The following is a 23,950-nucleotide window of genomic DNA, read 5'->3' on the forward strand; positions in this document are numbered from 1 at the left end:
CACAAGAAAAAAATATTACCTTTGGGTTGCATCCAGTCATGGAACATGCCATCCCCAAAGGAATTGGTTTGAGAAAGTCGTAATTACTGAAGTAGGTGTTTGAAGGGGGGGGGAGGCGGGGTTGGTTTTCACCACTAACTACAGTGCTCATTATCAGTGCACACTGCACTATCCATCAAATCCTATTTGTTCAATTCAAATGAATATTAAGGACCAAATTCTCCTCTTCAGCGTGTACATCGTCTCCCACAGCTGTTTTGTCTTGTCCTCTTTCAGGCCGTTTTCTGCTGCTTATAATGAAATCACCCTTGCTGCAGTCATCCCTATTTTGTGGAATAACTCATCTGTGCCTGAGACTTTCATTCTTATAATTAAAAAAGGAAAACAAAGAGAGAGCGCCACAAAAGCAACTGGTGAGGCATACATTTATTGGATTTTATATTATCTGGAGATTTTCCTTCTTTAGGGTTAAATAGGGCCTGATTCTCTGATACTTTAAGGTGTTGAGTAACCCCAGCAGGGTGCTGGGTGCCCTCAACTCCCACTGAATTTAATGGGGAACCCCTTTCAGGATTGATCCCACAGAGAACAAATGTGAATAATTGCATCCCCCAGGATATATTTTAAAGAGGACAAAATCAAAATATTTCCACTGGTGTCTTTTATTAAGTAATGCAAAATACAGTACTAATTATGACACTTCATGCATTTTAGACAATATAAATGCAAGCCTACAGAAAATATGTGACCAAGAAACCCTCAATTACTTTGAGGTAGTATACAAGGGAAAGTAGGAAAGCAGAAACACAATGGAATAAAAGAAGAAAATAACTGTATTATTTTGTGTGTACATTTTTCACTCAAATACATTTGTATGAAAGAACTTAGGGTTCATTTCTGTTCTCATTTAAAAATATACTTTTTTAAATTCACCATTTTCATACACTTCAGCTTCACTTGACACAGAGTTGATGGTATCTTATCGAGTGGGTTTGACTTTTGTCATCACAAGGATGATTTTACCCTCTTCCTCCAAGAGTACAGGCACTGATGGCCTCATGCACAAAAATAAATAAGAAACCTGCTTGAAGGAAAAAGGTTGCTGCTCAAATAGCTTAGATTAAGGATAATCTAATAAATACCATTTTGTTTATAAAAATATTTCAGGTTTATAAAAGGGGGGAAAGGATGGTCTTCCAGGGGGAAAGGATGTTGTGTGAAAAATGCTGTGCAATGGTTTTGTACAGATTGTTGTTTTAAACATACAGTACCATTTTGAATATATACTTTATAATAATCCTGTTTCTTAGACCCTGTCATTCAAAAGAAATGTCAAACGTTGTTTGTTTTTTTCTTATTGCAGTTTTGGAAGCTATTTAATTTAGAAGGGTTCCATATAACTGTGCTTTTGTAAGACTGTCCTTCCGACTCAAACCCGTACTCCCAGTCCGTTGAAACTGCTGCTGTTTGCTGTGAAGACCTGAATGGCTTCCTTGCTCCTTGGAAGACTGATGGATCTCTGAAGCCTCCATTGAACTCTGATTGAGGGATTCTGCTGAGCTGTTTGGGCTTACATCAACGTATTCTCTTTTCAACACGGGGCTACTGTCGATGTTTTTGCTACTGCACAACTGCATTGTGATCCTGTCATTTTTTGGGTCTCTTGGTTCTTTTGTTTTGTAAGAGGGCAACTTGTCCTGTTTACAGCTAGTGCAGATGTCAACGTTCAGGCCACTGTCTGTTCTGAGGAAGCAAGAATCCACAAGTCTATTTTGACAGATATCTTCTCCCTCTGAGAAGCTATCTCCTTTGTAACCAGCATAGATGGGGCTTGTTCGGCTCTCTGTTTTTTTTACAGGGCTGCTGTAGTACTGCTCCGAAAAGCTACAGGGTGATAGTCTGCCAGCGTTCCTATAAGAATATGCACCAATGTCCTCTACGCTCAGCTGCCTCCACCGCCCGGGTAAGTCTTCTTCTGAAAGATGGGTGCTCAAGCAGTCGTTACGCATTTTCTGAGTTGCCAATGCCTGTTGCGTCGTTATGGCTGAGAAATGAAAAGGCTCATTAGCATAAGGTGGCAGAGTCCTAGTAAAAGTGGGAGAGTTCTCATTGTTATCAGCAAGTTCCATTTGCTGTACGGACTTCGACTTGGCAAACCTAGGACTTCCCTGATGTTCATAACTAGAACATGACTTTCTTTCAAACATTTCATCTCTGCTGCCCAGGTAGATTGCTTGCTGGGAGGCAGTCAGAGTGCTGGCCTGGGCATTCTCTTTTTCCTCAGAGGTAACGCTGAAACTGGAGTAGGAGCTTGAGGTTGGTAAAGAGGTAACATATTCCGGGAAGGCTTCATGAGAGAAGCTAGAATGGAAGCCATCTTCTTCTACAGTGCTGTCAGTAGAGTTCTGGGACCTCAAAAACCCCACATCTTTTACTTGCATATCAACACTTTGTCTCCTCTCCCTCCTCCTCTCCTCAGGGCAATAAAGGGCAGTGTCACTGCAGTAGATGTCAGACTTATATTGGGGCCTTTGGCCAAGCTTCCCAACAGAATCTTGAAAAGAGTGATCCCTTGCAGATGTACTTGACAAATGTGAAGACAAGCTGTTTGGGTCTGGTTTCTCCAGTACCTTAGCGATGACGCAAGTTGGTATGTTGTCAGCAAATGATGTGTGACACAAGGGTACAGAAAGGCTGCATCCGTGCTTTTCCAGATGGAGGCTGACTCTCTCCTGAAAGTCAGATGGCAGCTGTAACATAGAGAAGTGGTAGGGGGAAGGAAAATAGGAAGAAAGTCATTAATGGTGTCTAGCTGCGCTTATGGAACACAGGTGAATGAGTGAACCAGACAGTATTATTTATTTCAGTGTGTACAAGGTGTAAATCATTGTAGCTCCATTGATGTCAATGAGCTGTGCCAGTTTATGCCAACTAAGAATCTAGCCCTTGGATTCTTACTTGATCCCCAAACACTGAACCTTTTGAGATTCACACATCACTATTCACCCATACTTTTTTACAACCACGACCAAATACCAGAAATAAAATTCTTCTGCTCCTTTATATCAATTATACAGTGGTCACTCTTAAAAGCTTACCAGTTGCATTATATCATTACATAAGGTCATTACTAAATAAAGAGCCGTATTTCCTACAGTACCATAAAGAGTACTGCAAGTATTGAAGTAAGCATCCCTATTACTCTATGGCAAAAAGCTTTTAAGGGTGAGCACTGTGGATAATGATTCCACATTGTATAATATATGGTTCCTCATTTTCCAGCTTCACTTGAGAGCTTTTATACTTGGTTTAACCCAGAGACCTTAAAGCATTCAAAATATGATGTGATGTGAAATGGCAAGCCTGTTAGTTTGGCGTAAGATGACCGTCCTTTTTAATCTATACACCTTCCATGATATTTTAAGTTAATTCACATGTTGTTAATTTAATCCATGTATCCTCCATTTGAAATAAGGTCTGTAATATTGCTGTTACTCTGGCAGATAGAAATATTAGTAATAGTATTTACAGATGCAACAAAGATTGAAAGAACAAGTTGTAAAATAAGATCATGTAAATCACCATAAAGGTGTGGTTACTATTGCAAAAGAAACAGATCATTTAGCGTGAAACTACTATGCTGGATAGGTGCCATTTTTGTGAGAGCATACTGCAATAATTACACTACTGTTTGATCTATTTTATGCATTATTTATATATTTATATCCTGAAATATTTCAAGGAAAAAAAGAACTATTGACCCCTTTTTGGCTATCATTCACTGAGGCTGGAATTACTAAAACGGTATTGATATCATGTTAGTGGTACGCCATACCACAGCTCACATTCTTGTGTCATCTAAAATTGCTTGTTCATGGATTTGTCAAGGTATTCAATGTTTTGCAATGAATCCACTTATTTCATCTTTTTAAAGAAATAATTGTTCCTCACAATATACTCAGAGTTGCTGAGTAATAAATGCTTGCAGTGATAAATGGAATATTTGCCTCTTCAGCTGAATAGATGACAGAGCTTTTGGAAACTAGGAGGGAAAAAACAAACAAAAACCCAACTAACCAACCAACAAAGCCTCCACCACAACACACCACCCTGGATACTTTTCAGTAAGTGTTGGGTATATGTGGGGCCCAGTCCTGGAAATGCTTGGGACCATATACAGTGCTCACCACATTGTTCTCAGCTGCAATCATTTGCAGGGTCAGGACATTGGAGAATTTGGAAGCTCTGCCTCTGTTCCAGTAAGTCATTGTCCTTATTGACCAGATAGCCTCAGTTACCAGATGTGTTTAATATCTCTCAGCATTATACTGATATTGAAATAGTCAGTACATTTAGTATTTAGTTTTGCGCTAGTCTATCAAAGAACTGCATAAATGAGGCAATTTGAGAGCACTGTGCTAATGAAACTGCTAGAAGAAGTTGGTGTGTTAGTAGCAATAACGTCTGCCATACAAACATACATCTTGGCGGTGCTGCCCAGCGTAAGACCATTCCAAAAGTTGGTCTAGAAAAAGACCAATCTCCTGCATTGAGATACCCATCCATAAGAATGAAGACTAGACCGGTAAGTGCCTGATCCAGTGCCTGTTAAATCCCATTGATCTCAGTGAGAGTAGGATCAGGCCGACAGTGTCTCAGAGGTCATGAGATGATTTAAAACCCTGGGGTGAAATCCTGTCACCACTGAAGTCAATGACAATCTCATTGACTTTAGTGATTGGGGCCAGGATTTCACCTTAGGTTGTGGACATGTGGCTAAATGTTCATATTTTTTTCCTTATGTTTTGCTGTGATTTGTACCATGCCATGACACAAATATAGCCCTAATCACGATTTTTTTAAACCATTTGCCTCAACTTGAAAGGGTCAGTTTCTCAAACTTCTGCTGCTTGGAAAGTTTAGGGATAAGTCTAATTTAACCAAAGTTTACACTCTGGAAATCAAAGAGGGTTTTCTGTTTGCCTTAGAAAAAGATATCCTTTCCCATTAGCTTGTTTTAAAATTGATTTTTGGAATATAGTTGCAGGTGCTGGGCAATAGCTTCATGGGGAAAATTGATCCTGGAAAGATACCTTGATGGAAAGACACCTTGATGCCAGCAGGATCTCATTGTTTCTTTTATCATTTTACATTATAGTAGCCTGAACATTCTTAGCGCTTTGATTATGCTAACATTTTTCTTTTTGCACAAGATCAATGCAGGCCCATTCCAATCCATACCAGCGCTTTTGGAAAAGAATATATCATCAATTTCATCTGAAGCTGGGATTTTGTTAACAATTCCCTCAACTGAAGTGGTGTTGGAACAATTTGTATAGTGGGGGTGCTGAGAGCCATTGAACAAAACTGTAAATCCTGTATATGATGGAAACCACTTCAAGCCAGGGGGTGCTGCCGTGCCTCCAGCACCATTAGTTCCAGCACCTCTGCTCAGCTGTACAGAAAACCGACAGATATATACATCCCTTTCTGTTTCTTAAAGGAGAAAAAATCAGAGCTATAAAGGCAAACAGGTTTTGGGACTGATCACGCATGAATATTCTGTTTTCCAAGAAACATTATTTCTTTGCATATTCATTAAGTTTGATCACATTACCTCAGAAAGCTTATGTGCCCTGTCGTAATTCTTGCTGCCCTGGAGCAGCTGAGCAGCTAAATTGCAGTCCTTTCTATAGAGCTCCTAAAAAACAAAAAAAGCCTGATTTTTATGGCTTGCAACTAACCTAAGGCTTTGATTCTTGTTCCCATTTCTGGACAAACTTTGTATGTTTTACTCTGGGAAAATGCAGAGCACATTTTATTTTTCTAATTCATTAGGTTTCTGTTTTTCTTACATGCTCCTGAAATGTTGCTCTGTTGGTTATCAAAGGAAATGTTGGAGGGAAAAATGGATCAGAAAGAGAAATTTTAAACAGTATTACTTAAAAAACACCAGTCTGCAACTTAGTGTATTGGGTGAATACTTACCATGGGGAACTCAGCATTACATAGTAAGCATGCCTGAGAGACTGAGTACTATAATAAAGGTGAACTCTACAATGAAAAGGAAATTTGACTTAAGCATAAATATTCTGTACTGAATATCCCCCCAAATCACTTACATACCATTTTAGAGATACTTAGAATAGTCTCATCAGGTTGTAGGGGGGAATTCATCACAGATATTGTTTTAACGTTTTTTTTTTATATTTTTGTTGTCTCTTTCTTCCTTGTGTGAATTCCCCTTGGTACTTCCTGGTTCACTAAAGATATCCCAAAATGCCTCATTTGGTGACATCAAATACTATGGCTTGCAATGAGACTTAAGATATTTGCAATTTCGTTACATTCTGCACTACATTTAATGAACCAGGAAGTAGCAAGAGGATTTCACACTGAGGAGAAATAAATGGGTTAGTTATGTTCTTTCTGTGCTGATTGGCTCGTTCAGCCTGTTTAGTGGGGGAATCCAGAACAGAAATCTGTGCTTAACTCCATATTCAGTCTTGCTTTGTACTATTTTAGCACACGGCTATCCTCTGATGCAGCATCTATAGGGCCACTGATATACAACCTATGCAATGTTCCACTCTGTTAAGGTGTGATTACTGATGAAGCTTATTTTCAGAAGTAAGCCTTATAGTTGTGCAAAGATGTGTCACAGAAAGGATTAAGAACCCTACAGACGCCAGGCCATGCAAAACTTGTAAACATTTTATAATGTTTAGAGAGAAAACGTATTTGTGATTAAAATAGCTTCATTTGTTTTTCTGGTGCTAATTCTGTAATTTCATTGCACGCAGACTTCTCCTTTCTATTTATTCTCTTAAAAAACGTCAATTTTCTATAAAAGAACAAGGGGCAAAAGTCTCTTTTCTGAATACCTCTTTTGAGAAAATATAGTTAATATGCAGAATCAGTTCCACAAGAAGCTCCTGGGATCACCTTGCTATGAATGTGGGAAAAACCAAAGTAGATTTTCTTTGGTCCTGTTGGATCTACATTGGCAGACTCAAATGCCCTTAAACAATATTTGCAAACTATGATGCTTTATTTTATTTGGCTTTCTATATACCTCTCACTGTCTACCTCAAATATAAAGACTATCATATATGAGTAAACAACAGTTACCAGGTAATTCTGTTTTTAATTGGATGTTAGTGACTCAGACCCTGACTCTGGAAAACAGATGCAAACAGTAGGAATCCAAACATTTAATTTAAAAACAAAATCTCTGTTGCATGTGCATATGGTTCTGACATATTTTACGTACGTACCATACTTCCAGCATATTGCTGCACAATATAAAACCAAAGACAGCTACTTTAGATTCCTAATGGCATAATTTGGCACTCAAGAATGAAATCGTTCTATGTCTCATCCTTTATTTCAAGACTGGCTGCTTTACTGTCTGTGAAGACATGGCCATAGAAAGTGTAGAACACATTTTTGAGACTTTTTTTTATATTAAACATCTTCAAAAAAATGTCTGAAGAATGTATGTAGAAAATTGCATTAGTTGAATGTAGTGGATGTACCTTATCCCCAGCATGATGGGATACACTATCTGACTGGGATCAATCATCTCTTTGAATACAATATTAATCTGGATGCGAACAAGCCAAGAGTGCAGCAAGTAGAGCAATAATCAATAAGTGGCATCGGAGGGTGTCTCATATTCCATCACATATTTTCTGAATTTAAGGTATTGTTCACTAGTGATCCCCATAGTGTGGGGGGAAATATCATCCATTTAAGAAATGTCAGCAGGGCAAGGATACGCTCTTTGTCTCATAAGGTGCTCGACAGCTTCTCTAGTTAACAATTATGTATAATATGGAAGATCTATGTGGTAGTTCTTGAGCACAGTACACTGGACCAAATTCATCCCTCAGGTTCACCAATGCAGCTCCGTTACCAGAGGGCAGGATTTTGCCCAACGTGACTCATAGGGTATGAGGAGATGAGTACAGGCCTCAGTCTTGTCTGGGGCCTATAGGCTCTGATATAATACAAATACTGAATAATAATAGTGATAACAACAACAGCAGCTTCTTGGAGGATGCTCCATATTCTAGTTCAATCCAATATGACTATTTTTAAATCACCACAATTGAAAACTGCAATTGGTTCACATGTGGGATCAAATCCTGCTCTCATGCAATCCCATGGATGTCAGTGGAGTTGCAGGGGTATAACTGTGGGCAGATGTTTACCCAATTTCATTTATACCAGTGTAAATCTGGAAAAATTCCATTGACTTCAGTGGAATTACACCATATTTACATCACTATACTTGTAACCAGAATTAAGCCTATTGCACTTACAGGGTTCTTTTAGTTACAGGTATTAGAATAGTGGGAATAACAAATGTATTCCATTTTTCTGACACCCTTATTGCGGTACAAATTAAGGGCCAGATTTTGAACTCCTTGCTCCCATTAGTAAGATGTTACTTGTATGAGTGGTCCTATGAAACTTAATAGGGCTATCTGTGGAATAAGATACTCTCAAATATGACTAAGGGTTCATAAGTACACATATGGGACCATACAAGAATGTCCTAAAAAGACTAGAATGCCTTCTCTAGTATAAGAATTTTTTTTAATATCTCCATCTGGGGAGTGGGATTATAATGAACTAAACACATGCAATCTGTCTGTCTCTGCCAGATATTTTGAAGTTTGTACAGGAGAACAATTTCATGAGCTTGTTTGCCAGTTTCAAAATGCATGATAATTTTCAGCAATATTTAATGAGATGCATGACAGTTGCAAAGGACATTTCATGTTTCATTTCATACAGAGATAGATACAACACTACACCATGAGCTAGCAGGGGAAAACCTAAATTCTGGGTCTAAGGTGGGTCAGTCCTGCAACATTCCTTGTGCGAACAGCGCTTACTAATGCTAGGAGTCCCATTCCAATGAGTAAAGATTTGCTGATCTGATCCCTTTTGTGAGATGAAAAGATCAAATGAAAGGTAGCAACATTTAGGGCCATATATCGAGACCATAATCATCTGTAGAATTCTCTTTGACGCTCATGTGCAATGCAGGACCTTCACCATACAGGACCTAGGGACATATGCTTCCATCAGTCTGCCCAGTGACCTCCGCTGAATCTTACATAAAACCCAATAGCAGAATAACACCTTTTAAAAGTATTTAGAAAGCTGCATTATAGCTTTATTTAAATTTAGTGTCCCTAAATCCTTATAATTTTTTGCATAGAGGAAAAACCTGAAGGAACAGTCATAGCAACACAGTAATTGAATTGTAAGAAAAGCTAAAATTATACAGTGAAAGAAATTCCAAACATAGTAATGTTTCTGATCCTAGAATTGACAAGTCACATTTACTGTAAATAATAGGTAATGATTCTATAATTACATATAAAATGTACTGCCTAATTCACTTTCACACATAATCTTGAGACGTATCCATAATTAAATACTTACATTATCTTCTGATAACTTATCTATTGTCACCTTGGCTTCTATTAAATGATTATTGAGCGCTATTATTTCGTGGCTTAAAGCCCTTTTTTCCTCTTCATAATGTTGACCCTGTGTATAAAAAATGGATTGGTCAGTATTTTTTCCCCCTGTGATATAATTCCTGAAAAATACTCATAGCATGACGCCATTTTCAAAGCCAGAGGGATGCACAACATAAACCAAGTATGTTCCCTATCGGCTGCCAGATAAGCTGCTACTTTCACTCAGCACACTAGGTGATCTGCTGTGTAAATATGAAGGCCAAATGTATTCAGAAAAAAAAATTTAGACAATGGGAAATAAATTGCAAATGAAAGACCATCTGGATTGATCATCCTCTACTATCCATAGGCTGCACTTGGGTTTCCAACCTGGAGAGGTGGATCAACCCTGGCTTTCACGCTAACAAATTCTCCAAAAAAAATGTTCCAATCACACCATTTTCTTCTATCTTCACCAAGCAGGAGGAGCAAATAGTCACAGAAAATAACAGGACCATTTACTTTTCTGGGAGGTCCCAGAGATAGACAAATCAGGTTGTTTGTTTCTAAAGTTCATTTCCAAGATGAGTGGTTTACCTGATGAGCGGAGAGTGGAACATCTGGAGTAAGAGAAAAAAATTTGAAATGATGGGAACTTTTTTCTCCCCACTTTCTTTTCTTCCCACTGGGCTGATCACATTGCAAGGATACCCATGATGTTTATAGCAACATTTTGTGATTGAAAACAAATCAGCACAAAAGATGAGGTGCAAATGGCCCGTAACCTATTGTGTCACCTCTTAATACTTCAGCATTTCTTCTACTATGTAGAATAAAAATACTATCTTAATTCTATAGATGGGGCACACAGATTAAGTGACTTGCCCAAAGCCACATAGATTCTGTGGCAGAGATGGTAACTGTGAACCCAGATTTCTGAGTCCCAGTCCAGTGGGCCTTTCGCCCTTCCTCACTAAGGCTCTGAGTCAAAGCCCACTCAAGGCAATATAGGTATGTCTTCACTGCATCGGGAGTGAGCCTGCCAGCCCGGGCCCACAGACTTGTGCTAACGGGGCTTGCACTAGTGTGCAAAAATAGCTGTACAGACGGTGCTTTGACATTGCAGCTTGGGCTCTGAAGCACATCCGCTCCCTCCCCCCCGCCTCCAGACTTCAGAGCCCAAACTCCAGCCCGAGCCACAACATCTACACAGCTATTTTTAGCTCACTAGACTGAGTCCTGTTAGCACAAGTCTGTGGAGCTGGGCTGGGAGACTTTCCAATGACTTCAATAGACTATGGCTCAGACTCTAACGCAGACAAAACTGACTTCAAAGTGAGCTTCGCCTGTGTAAGGACTGCTAGGTTAGGCTCTTGAAGCGGTGGGGTGAGAGATTCCAATCACAGGAAGTTAGCTCTTTTGTTGTGATCCCTTCAGCATAGCTGCCTGGGAGAAACATGCAAGACAAACCTGAGATGTTGGGTTGGGGACACTGCTCCTTCACCAAAATACTGCTCACAGCAATTATCTAGTAAGATCTTTTTTAAAAAGCCACACAGCAAATCAGAATACCAAGCAAGTTAACCATTGACCTACTTCTTTTCTGCTTTGACTCCTCACTCTAGCCATGGGTCCAGGACCTGACTTTTCACTCTAGATTTCTTTTAAAAAGTTGTGAAGGGTTTTCTCCAACAGGCAAACTGTATTAGATAGTTAAATTTCCCAAGTGCCATGTGTGTCAGTGTGACAGAGTCAAGGAAAAGGCTTCCATCACTACAGGCTCCGCGTTGTCTGATAATTGACAGCAGTGGGAGTTAGGTGTCCTGAGGGCACCGAACAAATAGCAAGGTTAATTATCTGGTTGTGGAGCAGGTGGCTACCATAAAAAGAGCTTATAAAAGCAGAGAGTGGCGAACTTTACATACTAAGCAGCACTTCAAAGAAAAGCACATTCTAAAATCATCAAAGGGAACTTGGTTCTTGTTTTAAAAAGTGTCAGGCTGACTGAAGCTCCCTTCTTATCAACAAACAGGGACAGGACAGGCAACGAGAGTCCAAGAGTCTCCAGACTATGTCGGCTTCTTCGGACTGTCCCATCCCCCTGACCTGGAATGGTCATTTATGGGTAAAAAAGGGTAGTTCAGTCTCCAGGACCATTCTGGCCTTGGCCTCGCCGAGCAGACCGCCAGTCAGACCGGCAACTAGTGCCAGTGTTGGTGATGGCTTGTACATATGCCGTGGAAAAGCCAAAGGATAAAAAGCTCCTACATCTTATTTTTCAAAAGAGACTAAGGCCGGTAGGAGCCTGAGTCCCACTGTCTTTCCATTAGTCGTAGGCTCCTAAGGGACAGATTTTAAAAGATATTTAGGTGCCTAGCTCAACGGAAGCATGGTGCCTAGGTGCTTTTGTAAATCCCACTAAGTACCTTTACAGATCTGGTCCTTAGTCACTTTAGGGTTAGATTTTCAAAGACATTTAGATGTCTAAAGATGCATTAGGCATCTGGTGGAACTTGCAAATCTGACCAGAAAATCAATGGGAGTGAAGTGCCTAACCTGCTTTGGCATTTTTTAAAATCACAGTAGGTGCCTATCTGCATTTTTAGGCATCTAAATACCTTTGAAAATCTGGCCTTCGGCTCCTAAGTCACTTAGGTGCTTTTGAAAATTTTACCCAAGGTCTATTGTATGCAGATTTAATTTTTAAGATATCCCAGTGTACTATAGACACATTGCACTGAATACCGCTTGCAGCTGATGAATTCTTAACCAGCTGGGCTTCCATTTGCTCTCAGTCTCCCTGAATTCAGTAGTTGCTACTTCTGTGCAATAGAACTGAATTGGGCCCCATTATATTTTCCAATGTTGGAAGGTTGTGGACAAACTAGGATTTATATCCTGTATCGATGGCTGCATATGAAAAGGACTGGAAGATTAAAGTGGTCTGGCAGCAATACCTTCCGCTACATTGAATAATACTGAATACGGTTGAATAACGGTTTCCATTTTAATTTAGTTACTGATAGCTTGTCATTCTGACATTTTCCAGCTTTGGTGTCTGCCCAAATGCGACTGATTTATTAAAAAAGTTTCATAGATTCTCATAATTAGAAATGACATTATTAATGTCAGCAGTCCTGACGCAGAGAGATAGGGACAAATTCTCTGCTGGTGTCAGTTGGCACAGCTCTATTGAAGTCAATGGTGTTTACACTAAAAGGGGATTTGGTCCATAATATCAACACAACACAGTGTCAGGGTTAGCAAAGAGGTGTGAGGTGTGGTGTTTTAAGTATGCTGATGACACCAAATTCTGCATGTGGGACTTGGACAATGCAGTTCAGTGCCTCAGCCAGCATCCAGCTGTGATTGGGGCATGAATAAAAACAAGCTGGTTGAAGCTCAATCCCAACAAGACTGAAGTGATGCTGGTACCACTGGAAGAGATGGCGGAGGTATTATCAAAGCCTTTGACTGAGAGAGTATGTCCACTATTTGTTACGGCAAGTTGCAACTTAGTGGTGATTTCAGACCCCCAGCTGCTGTTCGATGATCATTGTGCACCAGTAACGCAATCAGCTTTTTACCACTGAATCTAGTTAAGAGATTGTGACTTTTCCTTTCAGACATGGACCTTGCCACTGGTATCCAGGCCCTTCATAGAATCATAGAAGATTAGAGTTGGAAGAGACCTCAGGAGGTCATCTAGTCCAACCCCATGCGCAAAGCAGGACCCACCCCAACTAACTCATCCCAACCAGGGCGTTGTCAAGCTGAGCGTTAAAAACCTCTAAAGATTCCACCACCTCCCTAGGTAACCCATTCCAGTGCCTCACCACCTTCCTAGTGAAATAGTTTTTCCTAATATCCAACCTAGATCTCCCGCACTGCAACTTGAGACCATTACTCCTTGTTCTGTCATCTGCCACCACTGAGAACAGCTGAGCTCCATCCTCTCTGGAACCCCCCTTCAGGTAGTTGAAGGCTGCTATCAAATTCCCCCTCACTCTTCTCTTCTGCAGACTAAATAAGTTCCCTCAGCCTATCCTCATAAGTCATGTGCCCCAGCCCCCTAATCATTTTCTTTGCCCTCCACTGGAATCTCCAATTTGTCCACGTCCTTTCTGTAGTGGGAGCCTAAAACTGGATGTAATACTCCAGATGTGGCCGCACCAGTGCCAAATAGAGGGGAATAATCACTTCCATTGATCTGCTGGCAATGCTCCTACTAATGCAGCTCAATATGCCATTAGCCTTCTTGGCAACAAGGGCGCACTGCTGACTCATATCCAGCTTCTTGTCCACTGTACCCTCAGGTCCTTTTCTGCAGAACTGCTGCTTAGCCAGTTGATCCCCAGCCTGTAGCAGTGCATGGGATTCTTCCATCCTAAGTGCAGAACTCTGCACTTGTCCTTGTTGAAGCTCATCAGATTTCTTGTGGCCCAATCCTCCAATTTGTCTAGGTTACTCTGGACCCTAATCCCTACCCTCCAGGGTATCTACCTCTTCCCCCAGCTTAGTGTCATCTGCAAACTTGCTGAGGGTGCAATCCATCTCATCATCCAGATCATTAATGAAGATGTTGATCAAAACCGGCCCCAGGACTGACCTCTGGGGCACTCCGCTTGATACCGGCTGCCAACTTGACATTGATCCATTGATCATTACCCGTTGAGCCTGACGATCTAGCCAGCTGTCTATCCACCTTATAGTCCAGTCATCCAATCCATACTTTTTCAACTTACTGGCAAGAATACTATAGGAGACCATATCAAAATCCTTGCTAAAGTCAAGGTATATCACGTCCACTGCTTTCCCCATATCCACAGAGCCAGTTATCTCATCATAGAAGGCAATCAGGTTGGTCAGGCATGACTTGCCCATGATGAATCCATGTTGACTGTTCCTTATCACCTTCCAGTGCTTCAAAATGGATTCCTTGAGGACCTGCACCATGATTTTTCCAGGGACAGAGGTGAGGCTGACTGGTCTGTAGTTCCCTTTTTTAAAGATGGGCACTATATTTGCCTTTTCCCAATCATCTGGGACCTCCCCCGATTGTCACGAGTATTCAGAGATAATGGCCAATGGCTCTGCAATCACATTATCCAACTCCATCAGCGCCCTCAAATGCATTGCATCCGGCCCCATGGACTTGTGCATGTTCAGCTTTTCTAAATAGTCCTTAACCTGTTCTTTCACCACTGAGGGCTGCTCACCTCCTCCCCATACTGTGCTGCCCAGTGCAGCAGTCTGGGAGCTGATCTTTTCTGTGAAGACCAAGGCAAAAAAAGCATTGAGTACTTCAGCTTTTTCCATATCATCTGTCACTAGGTTGCATCCCCCATTCATTAAGGGTCCCACACTTCCCCTGACCTTTTTCTTGTTGCTAACATACCTGTAGAAACCCTTCTTGTTACCCTTCACATGCCATGCTAGCTGCAACTCCAATTGTGCTTTGGCCTTCCCCATCCCTGCATGTTTGAGCAATATTTTTATATTCCTCCCTAGTCATCTGTCCAAATTTCCACTTCTTGTAAGCTTCCTTTTTGTGTTTAAGCTCACTGAAGATTTCTCTGTTAAGCCAGGCTGGTCTCCTGCCATATTTGCTATTCTTTCTGCACATCGGGATGGTTTGTTCCTGCGCCCTCAATAAGGCTTCTTTAAAATACAGTCAGCTCTCCTGGATTCCTTTCCCCCCCCATAATAGCCTCCCGGGACTCTGCCCATCAGTTCCCTGAGGGAGTCAAAGTCTGCTTTTCTGAAGTCCAGGGTCCATATTCTGCTGCTCTCCTTTCTTCCTTTTGTCAGGATCCTGAACTTGACCATCTCATGGTCACTGCTACCCAGGTTGCCACCCACTTCTACTTCTCCTACCAATTCTTCCCTGTTTGTGAGCAGCAGGTCAAGAGGAGCATGGCCCCTAGTTGGTTCCTCCAGCACTTGCACCAGGAAGTTGTCCCAAACACTCTCCAAAAACTTCCTAGATTGTCTGTGCATTGCTGTATTGCTCTCCCAGCAGATGTCAGGGTGATTGAAGTCCCCCATGAGAACCAGGGCCTGTGATCTGGAAACTTCTGTTAGTTGTCCGAAGAAAGCCTCATTTACCTCATCCTCCTTGTCTGGTGGTCTATAGAAGATGCCCACCACGACACCACTCTTGTTGCTCTCGCCTGTAAACTTTGGGTTATTTACTCTAACCCAAAGACTCTCAACAGGCTTTTCTCCAGTTTCGTACTGGAGCTCTGAGCAATCATACTGCTCTCTTACATACAGTGCAGCTCCTCCACCTTTTCTCCTCTGCCTGTCCTTCCTGAACAGTTTATACCCATCCATGACAGTGCTCCAGTCATGTGAGTTATCCCACCAAGTCTCTGTTATTCCAATCACATCACAGTTATATCAAGAGTATCCTACTGCACTGCACTTTCATGGGTCCATTCCTTTAAATCATTTGGAGGTTCAGGCTGGTGCAGAACTCAGTGGGTTGTTTCTTGAGTGGGACACTTCACTGGGAACATGACACCAATGCTCTGGGACCTGCACTGGCTGCCTATTGGTATCTGGGTAGAAGTTATGGTGCTGGTTATGACCTATAAAGTCCTAAAATGGCCTAGGGATGGCCTCCCTGTGCCATAATGCCACTGCTGCCATCAGCAGGGGTGTTCAAATTGCATCCCTTTTATTAAAAAAGGGAAGGGGTACCTGGCAAATCATTCTTGGTGAGGGTGCCGAGACTCTGGAACTTGCTTCTTCTTGGTCCAAAATAGAGAGAATTTGGTACCTCTGTTGGCATGCTGCAAAAGACACCTGTTCCACAGGGTTTTTGAAAGGGCTTTCCCTAACAATAAAGGGGTGGAAATGAGTTTCTGTAGGTGTCTGACTGGCTGAGTTCATCACATTGTATAATTAGCAAAGGTGCTAAAGTGCCTAGAGCTGTGGATAGACATCTTATTTTTTAATAAAAAATAGTTTAAAATACAAATAAATAAAAATCATTCATCCAAGTATGGAGCTGGTCAGTCTACTGTCATGGCCTGGAGGTTCCTGTTCTCAGCTCTTAATTCTTCTGCTCCTGACCAGCAGCTTCAGTCTCCTGATTTGGAGAGCTGAGGTGATGCCCTAGGTAAGAGTTGCTCTAGGCAGGATTTCTATGGTTACAGCCTGAGACCCCAACCGGGAGGGTTCTAACTCATAGTCTCCCAAATCACCCATGGCCATAGACTCAGAGCTATGCCTGGAGCAGCATCGGACAGTGTTCTGGCCATGGGAACCTATGACCAGTAACGATGAGTCAGCAACCAGAGACTCACCCCAGCCAAGGGATAGCAGGCGGGGAGCCAGAGCCCTCACCACCAGAAATCAAGGGGCAAGAAGCAGCCAGAACTTGACCCTCTTAGAATCTGGCAGCCCAGACAGAGCATCCTCAGCAGATGACAGGATGCAGCCAGATCCCCCTTCCAACCCAGAGCAAGCAGCAGGCAGTACGAGGGCTAGCAATCTGACTGCAGTCCTCCACCCAGTGCAGGACAAGGAACAATCAAGGGCAGAAGTCTTAAAGAGCAGCCTGAGTTATCAGGGCACCAACCCAAAGAGATTGCAGAATCAGCCAGGAACACCACATTTCCTGTGTCTCTAAAGCTTGTTTCATGGCGCAGCCATGTCAGACTTAAATTCTGCTATCTAGGACATTTGCTGTCACTTACATAAATGAGGCAGTGCATAATAATAAAACATGCAAATTTTCAAATTAAGGCATTGAGTCATTTGCATATAATCTTCAGATTTCTGGACCCTGAGCCTTAATAGGTATGAAAATACACTTTGTGAGGCAGAAGTACAACATACCACATCCTTGTTATAGTTTGATAGATTGTTACAGTGTATGGTGGGAATTTCAAAAACACTCACCGTTAGCCTAATTATGCAGTGGGAGCAAAGATAGATCAGTTCTGAGAGTTTTTGAAAATCTCATCCATATTATTCATAGGTTATGAAGTGGCCAATTAATTATGTAAATGGAAAGCAAACCTTAATAGACATATAACTGTCAGTCATTGTGCAGCAGAGACCTTAGACTACAAAGGGACTGGAACCACTTCAGGTTATAAATAAGCAAGAGCCTTCAGGTCAAAGCCCAGCTCACAGTATGTGCAAGGCAACCTCACAACTACCAGTGAGCATTAAATCTGGCTTCTAGCATCACTGTGCAGTGCATAAATGATTGTGGCAAATAAAAAACCCCAAAACAGTGTTTGGGTTTGTCTTCAGATTAATGAACCATTTATGTTTGGTGGGTTAGAATAAGGACCACTATATTTAGACTATCTGCTTCTGGCTTTTCATGTGCATAACTGTGAACGGGCATAAAGAATTCAAGGGATTAAGAATATAAATGAGTATCAAAAGCTGAACAAAATGACCTACTTAATACTCTAATTGTTTGTCAGTGGATCTGTGAAGGCTCATACTATTGTCCTTCAAAGTAAGTGAAGTCAGCCAAAAAGTTATCTCTTTGATACTAACTTTTAGACTCACTTCAGTGCTTTGAAGGACAACGATTTCAGCTGTTGGAGGAATTCCTCCAATAAAGTTCTGTCATCCTCAGAGTCAAGATCACTTGCTGACTTCCTTGCCATCCATGGAGAGCTTTGAGGTGTGCACAGACCCTTTGAAATCAGTCTCATTGATGCAAATGAAAGGGCTGGCTTGTGGAAATGTCACATTCAGTTTGGCAGGTATGAAAATCCTGTTCTTGATGTTCCCTTAAGGGGATCATGTTGCAAACCTCATTTGTGCAGGCATTCTACCATCTCTCAAAACTGAGCAGTGATTGATGATGTCCAAAGCTTGCTAAAACTTTAACTGCATAAAATGAGATGAAGAAAGGCAGCTGGTCAACAGCCTGCTCTTTAGCCTAGTGCTTAGGTAAACGGGGTCAATCGTTGTGGATTTCTTCTGAAGCATTTGAACATTTTCTTAAAAACAGCTTGGGGTTTAGGCTGTAAGACGTTAGAATGAGCTGGCCATCACTACATAACAATCTATGATTGGCTTTTCCAGAGGGTGACAGGTTGAACCCTGATAAATCTTGTTGTGTGTTATTAATATTCAATTACTTTTATATTGCACATAGAGATGGTATTGGGTAACTACTGATTTACTTACACAGAATGAGTCTTTGTAGGAGGAAATTTGCAGAGGCACAGATGACAGATAAGCATCTTAACTCTAATTGACTTTCAAGGGGAATTAAACACCTAACTGCCTTTTGTCTTGAAAATCTCCAGCATAATTATTAATAGGGGTAAAACACTTTGTTCGTGCAAATAATTTGCAGTAATGTTTAGAAAGTGAAAAAACAGTCTCTAGCAAGTAACTACCAATCAATTCACTTAGGGCCAGTTTCTAATACATTTACTTATACTTTGAAGTTAATGGGTCTTGCACTCTTAAGACACTTAGGCACTTCTGAAAATCCCACACTCTGGTGCCTTCAGAGCCTAAGTACCAGCATGGACTTCAGAGCCTAAGTACAAGGCTCCTATTTTGAAAAATTTGGCTGATGAATACATGGAATAAGGTTGTGGCTGAACATGAGTGAGGGTCTAAGTTGTGATGATGTCTAGCAGGTTGCCTGTGTTAGATCAGTTCAAAGGGAATGTTAATGGCATTGTCTTCACTTATCTATAAACCTGTTGATTGCCATCACATTACATTATGTATAAAGAAAAGGAGTACTTGTGGCACCTTAAAGACTAACAAATTTATTTGAGCATAAGCTTTCGTGAGCTACAGCTCACGATGCATTCAGACATTACATTATGTATGTCCCTGGACTTAAATAACCCTAGATCAAAATGTGAGTATATTCAGGTGTTAGAACTTCATGAATACTAATGAATGATAGTCGAATTGCTTCACTTATCTATCCCTCTTATAATGTATTGGCAGGCAATTGCATTATGTATATCACTGTAAATGAATTACTTGTGAATGCCAGAAAAAAGAACGCTAACTTCAAAGCAAGGGTCGTTGTGTGAAATTCACAGACTCAATCTGCAATTGCTATTCATCAAAACCCATGTGGGTAAAGACACTGTTCAGATTCTAGATTATAGAGCAGGATCTATAAATACTGGTTTAAGGGAATTATCCTGCATCTCCGGACTGATGGATTCTGACAGGGTAGAATACTGAGCAAGTGGACAGAGATCCCCAAGCTTAATTTGGGTAGCCCTGAGAGACTTATGGAAAACTAGCAGATCACTACATTTCTGCTATCAGAGTGGATTTATAAACTTTGACTCACCTGTTAAGGTATTTTATCTGCGGTAGCCTCTCAATAACTTTCATTTCTTTTTCTTAGTTAATAAGAAGTTAGTTTACTAGAGAAACTAGTTAGTAACTTTCTAGTTAGTTTACTAGAGAAATTGACTGTCAGCGTTTTCTTTGATATCAGATCCAGAGTTATCTATTGACCTGGGGAAAGTGACTGACCCTTTGGGGTTGGAAGTAACCTAATGTGAGGTGATTTTTGGTTTTAATAAGCTTTCATCACAAAACCCAGTTCATCTAGGTAGTAAGGAGGGGTTGAAGAGCTTCAGGGGATTGTCTATGTCTCCATGGTAAGACTAATAAAGTAATCCAGGAGCACACATTTGTTACTGGCTTGGTGAAATCTAATTATAGAATATACCAGCAGTTTGGAGTGTCTGCCCTGTTTTCTGACAGTCTGACCTGAGATTGGCACTCTTGGGTAAGCTATACCAGGGTGACATAAGTATTGGGCCCTTTCTGAGCAATTCTTCTATTTACTGCATGATATTTAGATGCACTAACTTACAAATGGCAGCATTACTTTAATTAAATAATAAAAATGGATCAACAAATTTCCAATTATGTTTTTTAACATTAAGTAATTTTTAGGAAGCACAGTTAAACAACAATAGAATTGTTTTACTTTGCCTCCGTGGCTATGAATCACTAATATTTTTAGTGTAGTTGTACATTTGTAGGCGATAACTAAATGCCCCATTCCCACCCTCCACTCCTAAATATTTTCAAATATCAGCAGTTACTCCCTAGTTTCAGATGTCAAATAGTCCGCAGAAGCATATAAAGTATATTAAATTAACCTACTGTTCTTTCACCTCTAGAGACCTGGATTTGACCTTAAGTCCAGATCTTGAATATATTTACCACCAGTCAATGGGACTATTTATAGTATTAAGAACTATGCCTGGTGGCAAATGTCTGTAGAATCAAGCCCTTGGTTAACAAAGGGAAATGGTTTGCCAGCTGGCATTAATAACCGCTCCCTTTTATATGCACTATGGGTCTGATCCTGGTCTCATTGAAGTTGTTTGCAAAACTCTTATTGACTTCATGGAAGTAGGACTAAGCCATAAATACAACAATGTTACTTAGAACTTAGTGCTTTCATCCTAAGACTTCAGACAAAAGTGAGGAAGTACCATTATCCCCATTTTACTGAAGCAGAAACTGTGATGCAGAGAGGTTCAGTGAATTCCCTCAGACCACACAGCGAGTCAGTGGCAGAGCTGGGACACTTAACTCCCATTCCCTTGCCCTTCCCAGTGGACCATTCAAAAGGAACAACAACAAAATGTCCATATTTTTGTGGAAATTATGATCAGTTTTTCAAGGAGCCCTAATCTGGTGTCATCTGAACCAGCCATTCATTGTGGATTGGATTGCACAGGGTCACCCATAGTCAGTCACTACCTGGGCCATTCAAACTTTTTGCCACTCCCACAGGGCATGTCACAATATAATTTCTGAGAAGGAGGAATCTGGGATATCAATTTGGGAGATCAGTGGGACTTCATTTGTGATATTCAAAGAATCTTTATAGTATTTCCACAGTTCACTCATCAGCCCTTTTGTTGAAATCATCCTCAATCCAGCCATCTGTTTTTATGGAAAAATATAGGCTCTCCTTCTCACTCTGCTCTGTATTATATTTTAGTGCAGTGATTGTAGCAACTAAAATAGCCTCCTCTTTGAATAGTTACTATTTTCGTATTTTAATTCTATATAAGGAGCCCATTAAGTGGGATATAAGGTGACAGAGCAATAGCTTCATTTCCTGAAATACAGACTGAGCAAGGAAATCTGTGAATTTGTTGTAATAAATATGTCAACCTCCTGGAAGCATTTGCCAACATCTCACTGAACTGGGGGATGGATTAGTAGAGAGTTGGGAGTACATATATTAGTCATAGGAAGATTATAAAAGCAACATTACGTCAGACAAAATATATTGTAGATGCACTGCGTGAAATCCTGGCCTGACAGAAGTCAATGGATATTTTACCACTGATTTTAATAGGCAGAGATTTCACTATGGGTCTGTGCAAAGTCAGGTCACAGGAATTTGTGTGAACTCTTTTTTCCTTTTTTGTTTGCATGGTTTTGCAATCGTTGAGTTATGCTTAGACTTTAAGGGATTGACTACACTTGGAAATCACATTGTGTTAGATCACAGCCTTAAGCAGTCATGGTAGCTAACCCTGTGTCAAATATTCAGTGTAAACAAGGACTCAGATGGCCATGATTAACCTGAATTCTTAAGAGGACAATGTTAAGCATGAGAACACTCAGTGTTGACAGGGACTGAATCACGTTTAATATTGTGCTACATACCATAATTCTCAGGTTTGTGTTCTAACATGATGCAAATTTTCCAGTGTAGACAAGTCCCTAGATTCATATAAAATCCTGCTTCATTCAGACTTTCAAAAGAAAACAAATAGCCAGTATTCTGTCTTGTGTGGAAACCAGAAAAAAACATTGAGTTTCATGTAATTTCTACTTGGAAACATAAATCAATCCAGAATCCCCCTAATCAAATGCCAAACTCTCTGGGCCTGGTATCTTATTGGGCCTCTTTCTTTGAGACTATAGGTGCAGAAAAGACTCTGTCAGGTGGTAACAATTGTTAAAGTACACTGGGATGAAAAAGTTTCTGATCACCTTATCTAATATAAAACTGGACCTAATATAATTCCTACTAATATAGATTTAAAAAAATTCTTGGCAAGATCCTTACCTCGTATAATTTGACATAGCTCAATTAAAGATAATGGAAATACACCAGTTTACAGCAGCTGAGAATCGGGCCCCCATATTTAAAGTATGAATATGAAATAAAGCTGGAAACAGCTTGATGACATCTATCAAGTCTGGACATCAAACACGGGAGACAAAGGGAACAGAAGGAGTTTTCAGCAGCTCTTTTTAGATAAGCTCTGTATTTTTTCTGTGGTTTAAAAAGATGTCATTTTAGTATGTATGTTCATCTTGTGAAAACCAGATGTCCAAGGGTAACCAAAAGAGCTGTAGAAAAATCCTGCTAATCTCCATGTGTCTGATTTTAGCTCTGATCTTCCTGCTCTGATATACACCATCAAAGTGTACTTCCTGTTGCTATTATCATAAAAATGGCAGCCCTGGGGATTACACAGCTGCCCATCTCATATTAATAGAGCTTTTGAAACATTTTCAGGGAATTTTAAACACTGTTTTGAAGTTTCTTTGTTCAGTTTACATATCCTGAATAAGTACAATTTTCTGTAGCTACCAAGAAGGAAGAACTAAAAATCACTGTACTGACTCACTAACTTAATTCATTAGGACAATGGGAGAGTCACTCATAATGAGTTTAAGGTTAGCCCTTCTATGGGGATCCTCCCTTGCTTAAACTCAATATAATTTGTAGCAATACAAGTGTGTCTTAACTCATTTTCCTTGTGGTTGTTGATGCCTCTGCATGCTACATAATACACATAATGACCACTGAGGCAAATCAACAGCATTCCTGCTAATAGCCACAAAAAGCACTAAGCAGATGTAGTTCTTTCCAGGGGAGAGAGATACACAAGCTTTGACAAAAAGTATAGTCCATGTTGCCTTCATGTAATATGTACCCTGCAACCTGCACATGCTGGCAGAACTAATATCACTTACTTGATGGGGAATGTAAGTGGGATTCTTTTTTTGGCCTTCACTATTGGCTTTTTTGTGTGTTAAGAAAGAACGAAGCTCTGACAGAAGAACTGTTCCCTAAAGGCGACATTTTAAAAACCGTGTGTACATTTTTAGCATGTTTCCCATTAAAATCATGGGGACTGTGAAGGACCTAGAGAGAGCTGCTCTGTAATGTTTTATGAACATGATATATGACTTTACTATTGGGATAGTAACTGTATGGCTATAAGAAAAGGAGTACTTGTGGCACCTTAGAGACTAACCAATTTATCTGAGCATAAGCTTTCGTGAGGTACAGCTCACTTCATCAGATGCATACTGTGGAAACTGCAGAAGACATTATATACACAGAGACCATGAAACAATACCTCCTCCCACCCCACTCTCCTGCTGGTAATAGCTTATCTAAAGTGATCACTCTCCTTACAATGTGTATGATAATCAAGTTGGGCCAT

At 40.5% G+C, this 23,950-nt stretch overlaps 1 protein-coding gene across 9 annotated transcripts in view; it reads right to left on the reverse strand.

Annotated features, from left to right (window-relative positions):
• Positions 1–649: 649 nt before the first annotated feature.
• Positions 650–23,950, reverse strand: part of BEGAIN (brain enriched guanylate kinase associated) — a 236,937-nt gene continuing 213,636 nt past the window's right edge. For 6 of the 9 annotated variants that reach the window (XM_043548919.1, XM_043548922.1, XM_043548920.1 and 3 more), the window contains 3 exons: positions 9,463–9,570; positions 5,618–5,701; positions 701–2,750 (listed from right to left, as the gene is read on the reverse strand). In XM_043548919.1, coding sequence (XP_043404854.1) covers positions 1,377–2,750; positions 5,618–5,701; positions 9,463–9,570 — 1,566 coding nt within the window. In that variant the 3' untranslated portion in view covers positions 701–1,376. Of the gene's footprint in view, positions 2,751–5,617; positions 5,702–9,462; positions 9,571–23,950 lie in introns of all 9 variants that reach the window. The other 3 variants (XM_043548924.1, XM_043548923.1, XM_043548921.1) reach the window with 3 other exon arrangements.

This window comes from Chelonia mydas, chromosome 6, assembly GCF_015237465.2.
Source record: "Chelonia mydas isolate rCheMyd1 chromosome 6, rCheMyd1.pri.v2, whole genome shotgun sequence".
Classification (NCBI taxonomy): Eukaryota; Metazoa; Chordata; order Testudines; family Cheloniidae; genus Chelonia; species Chelonia mydas.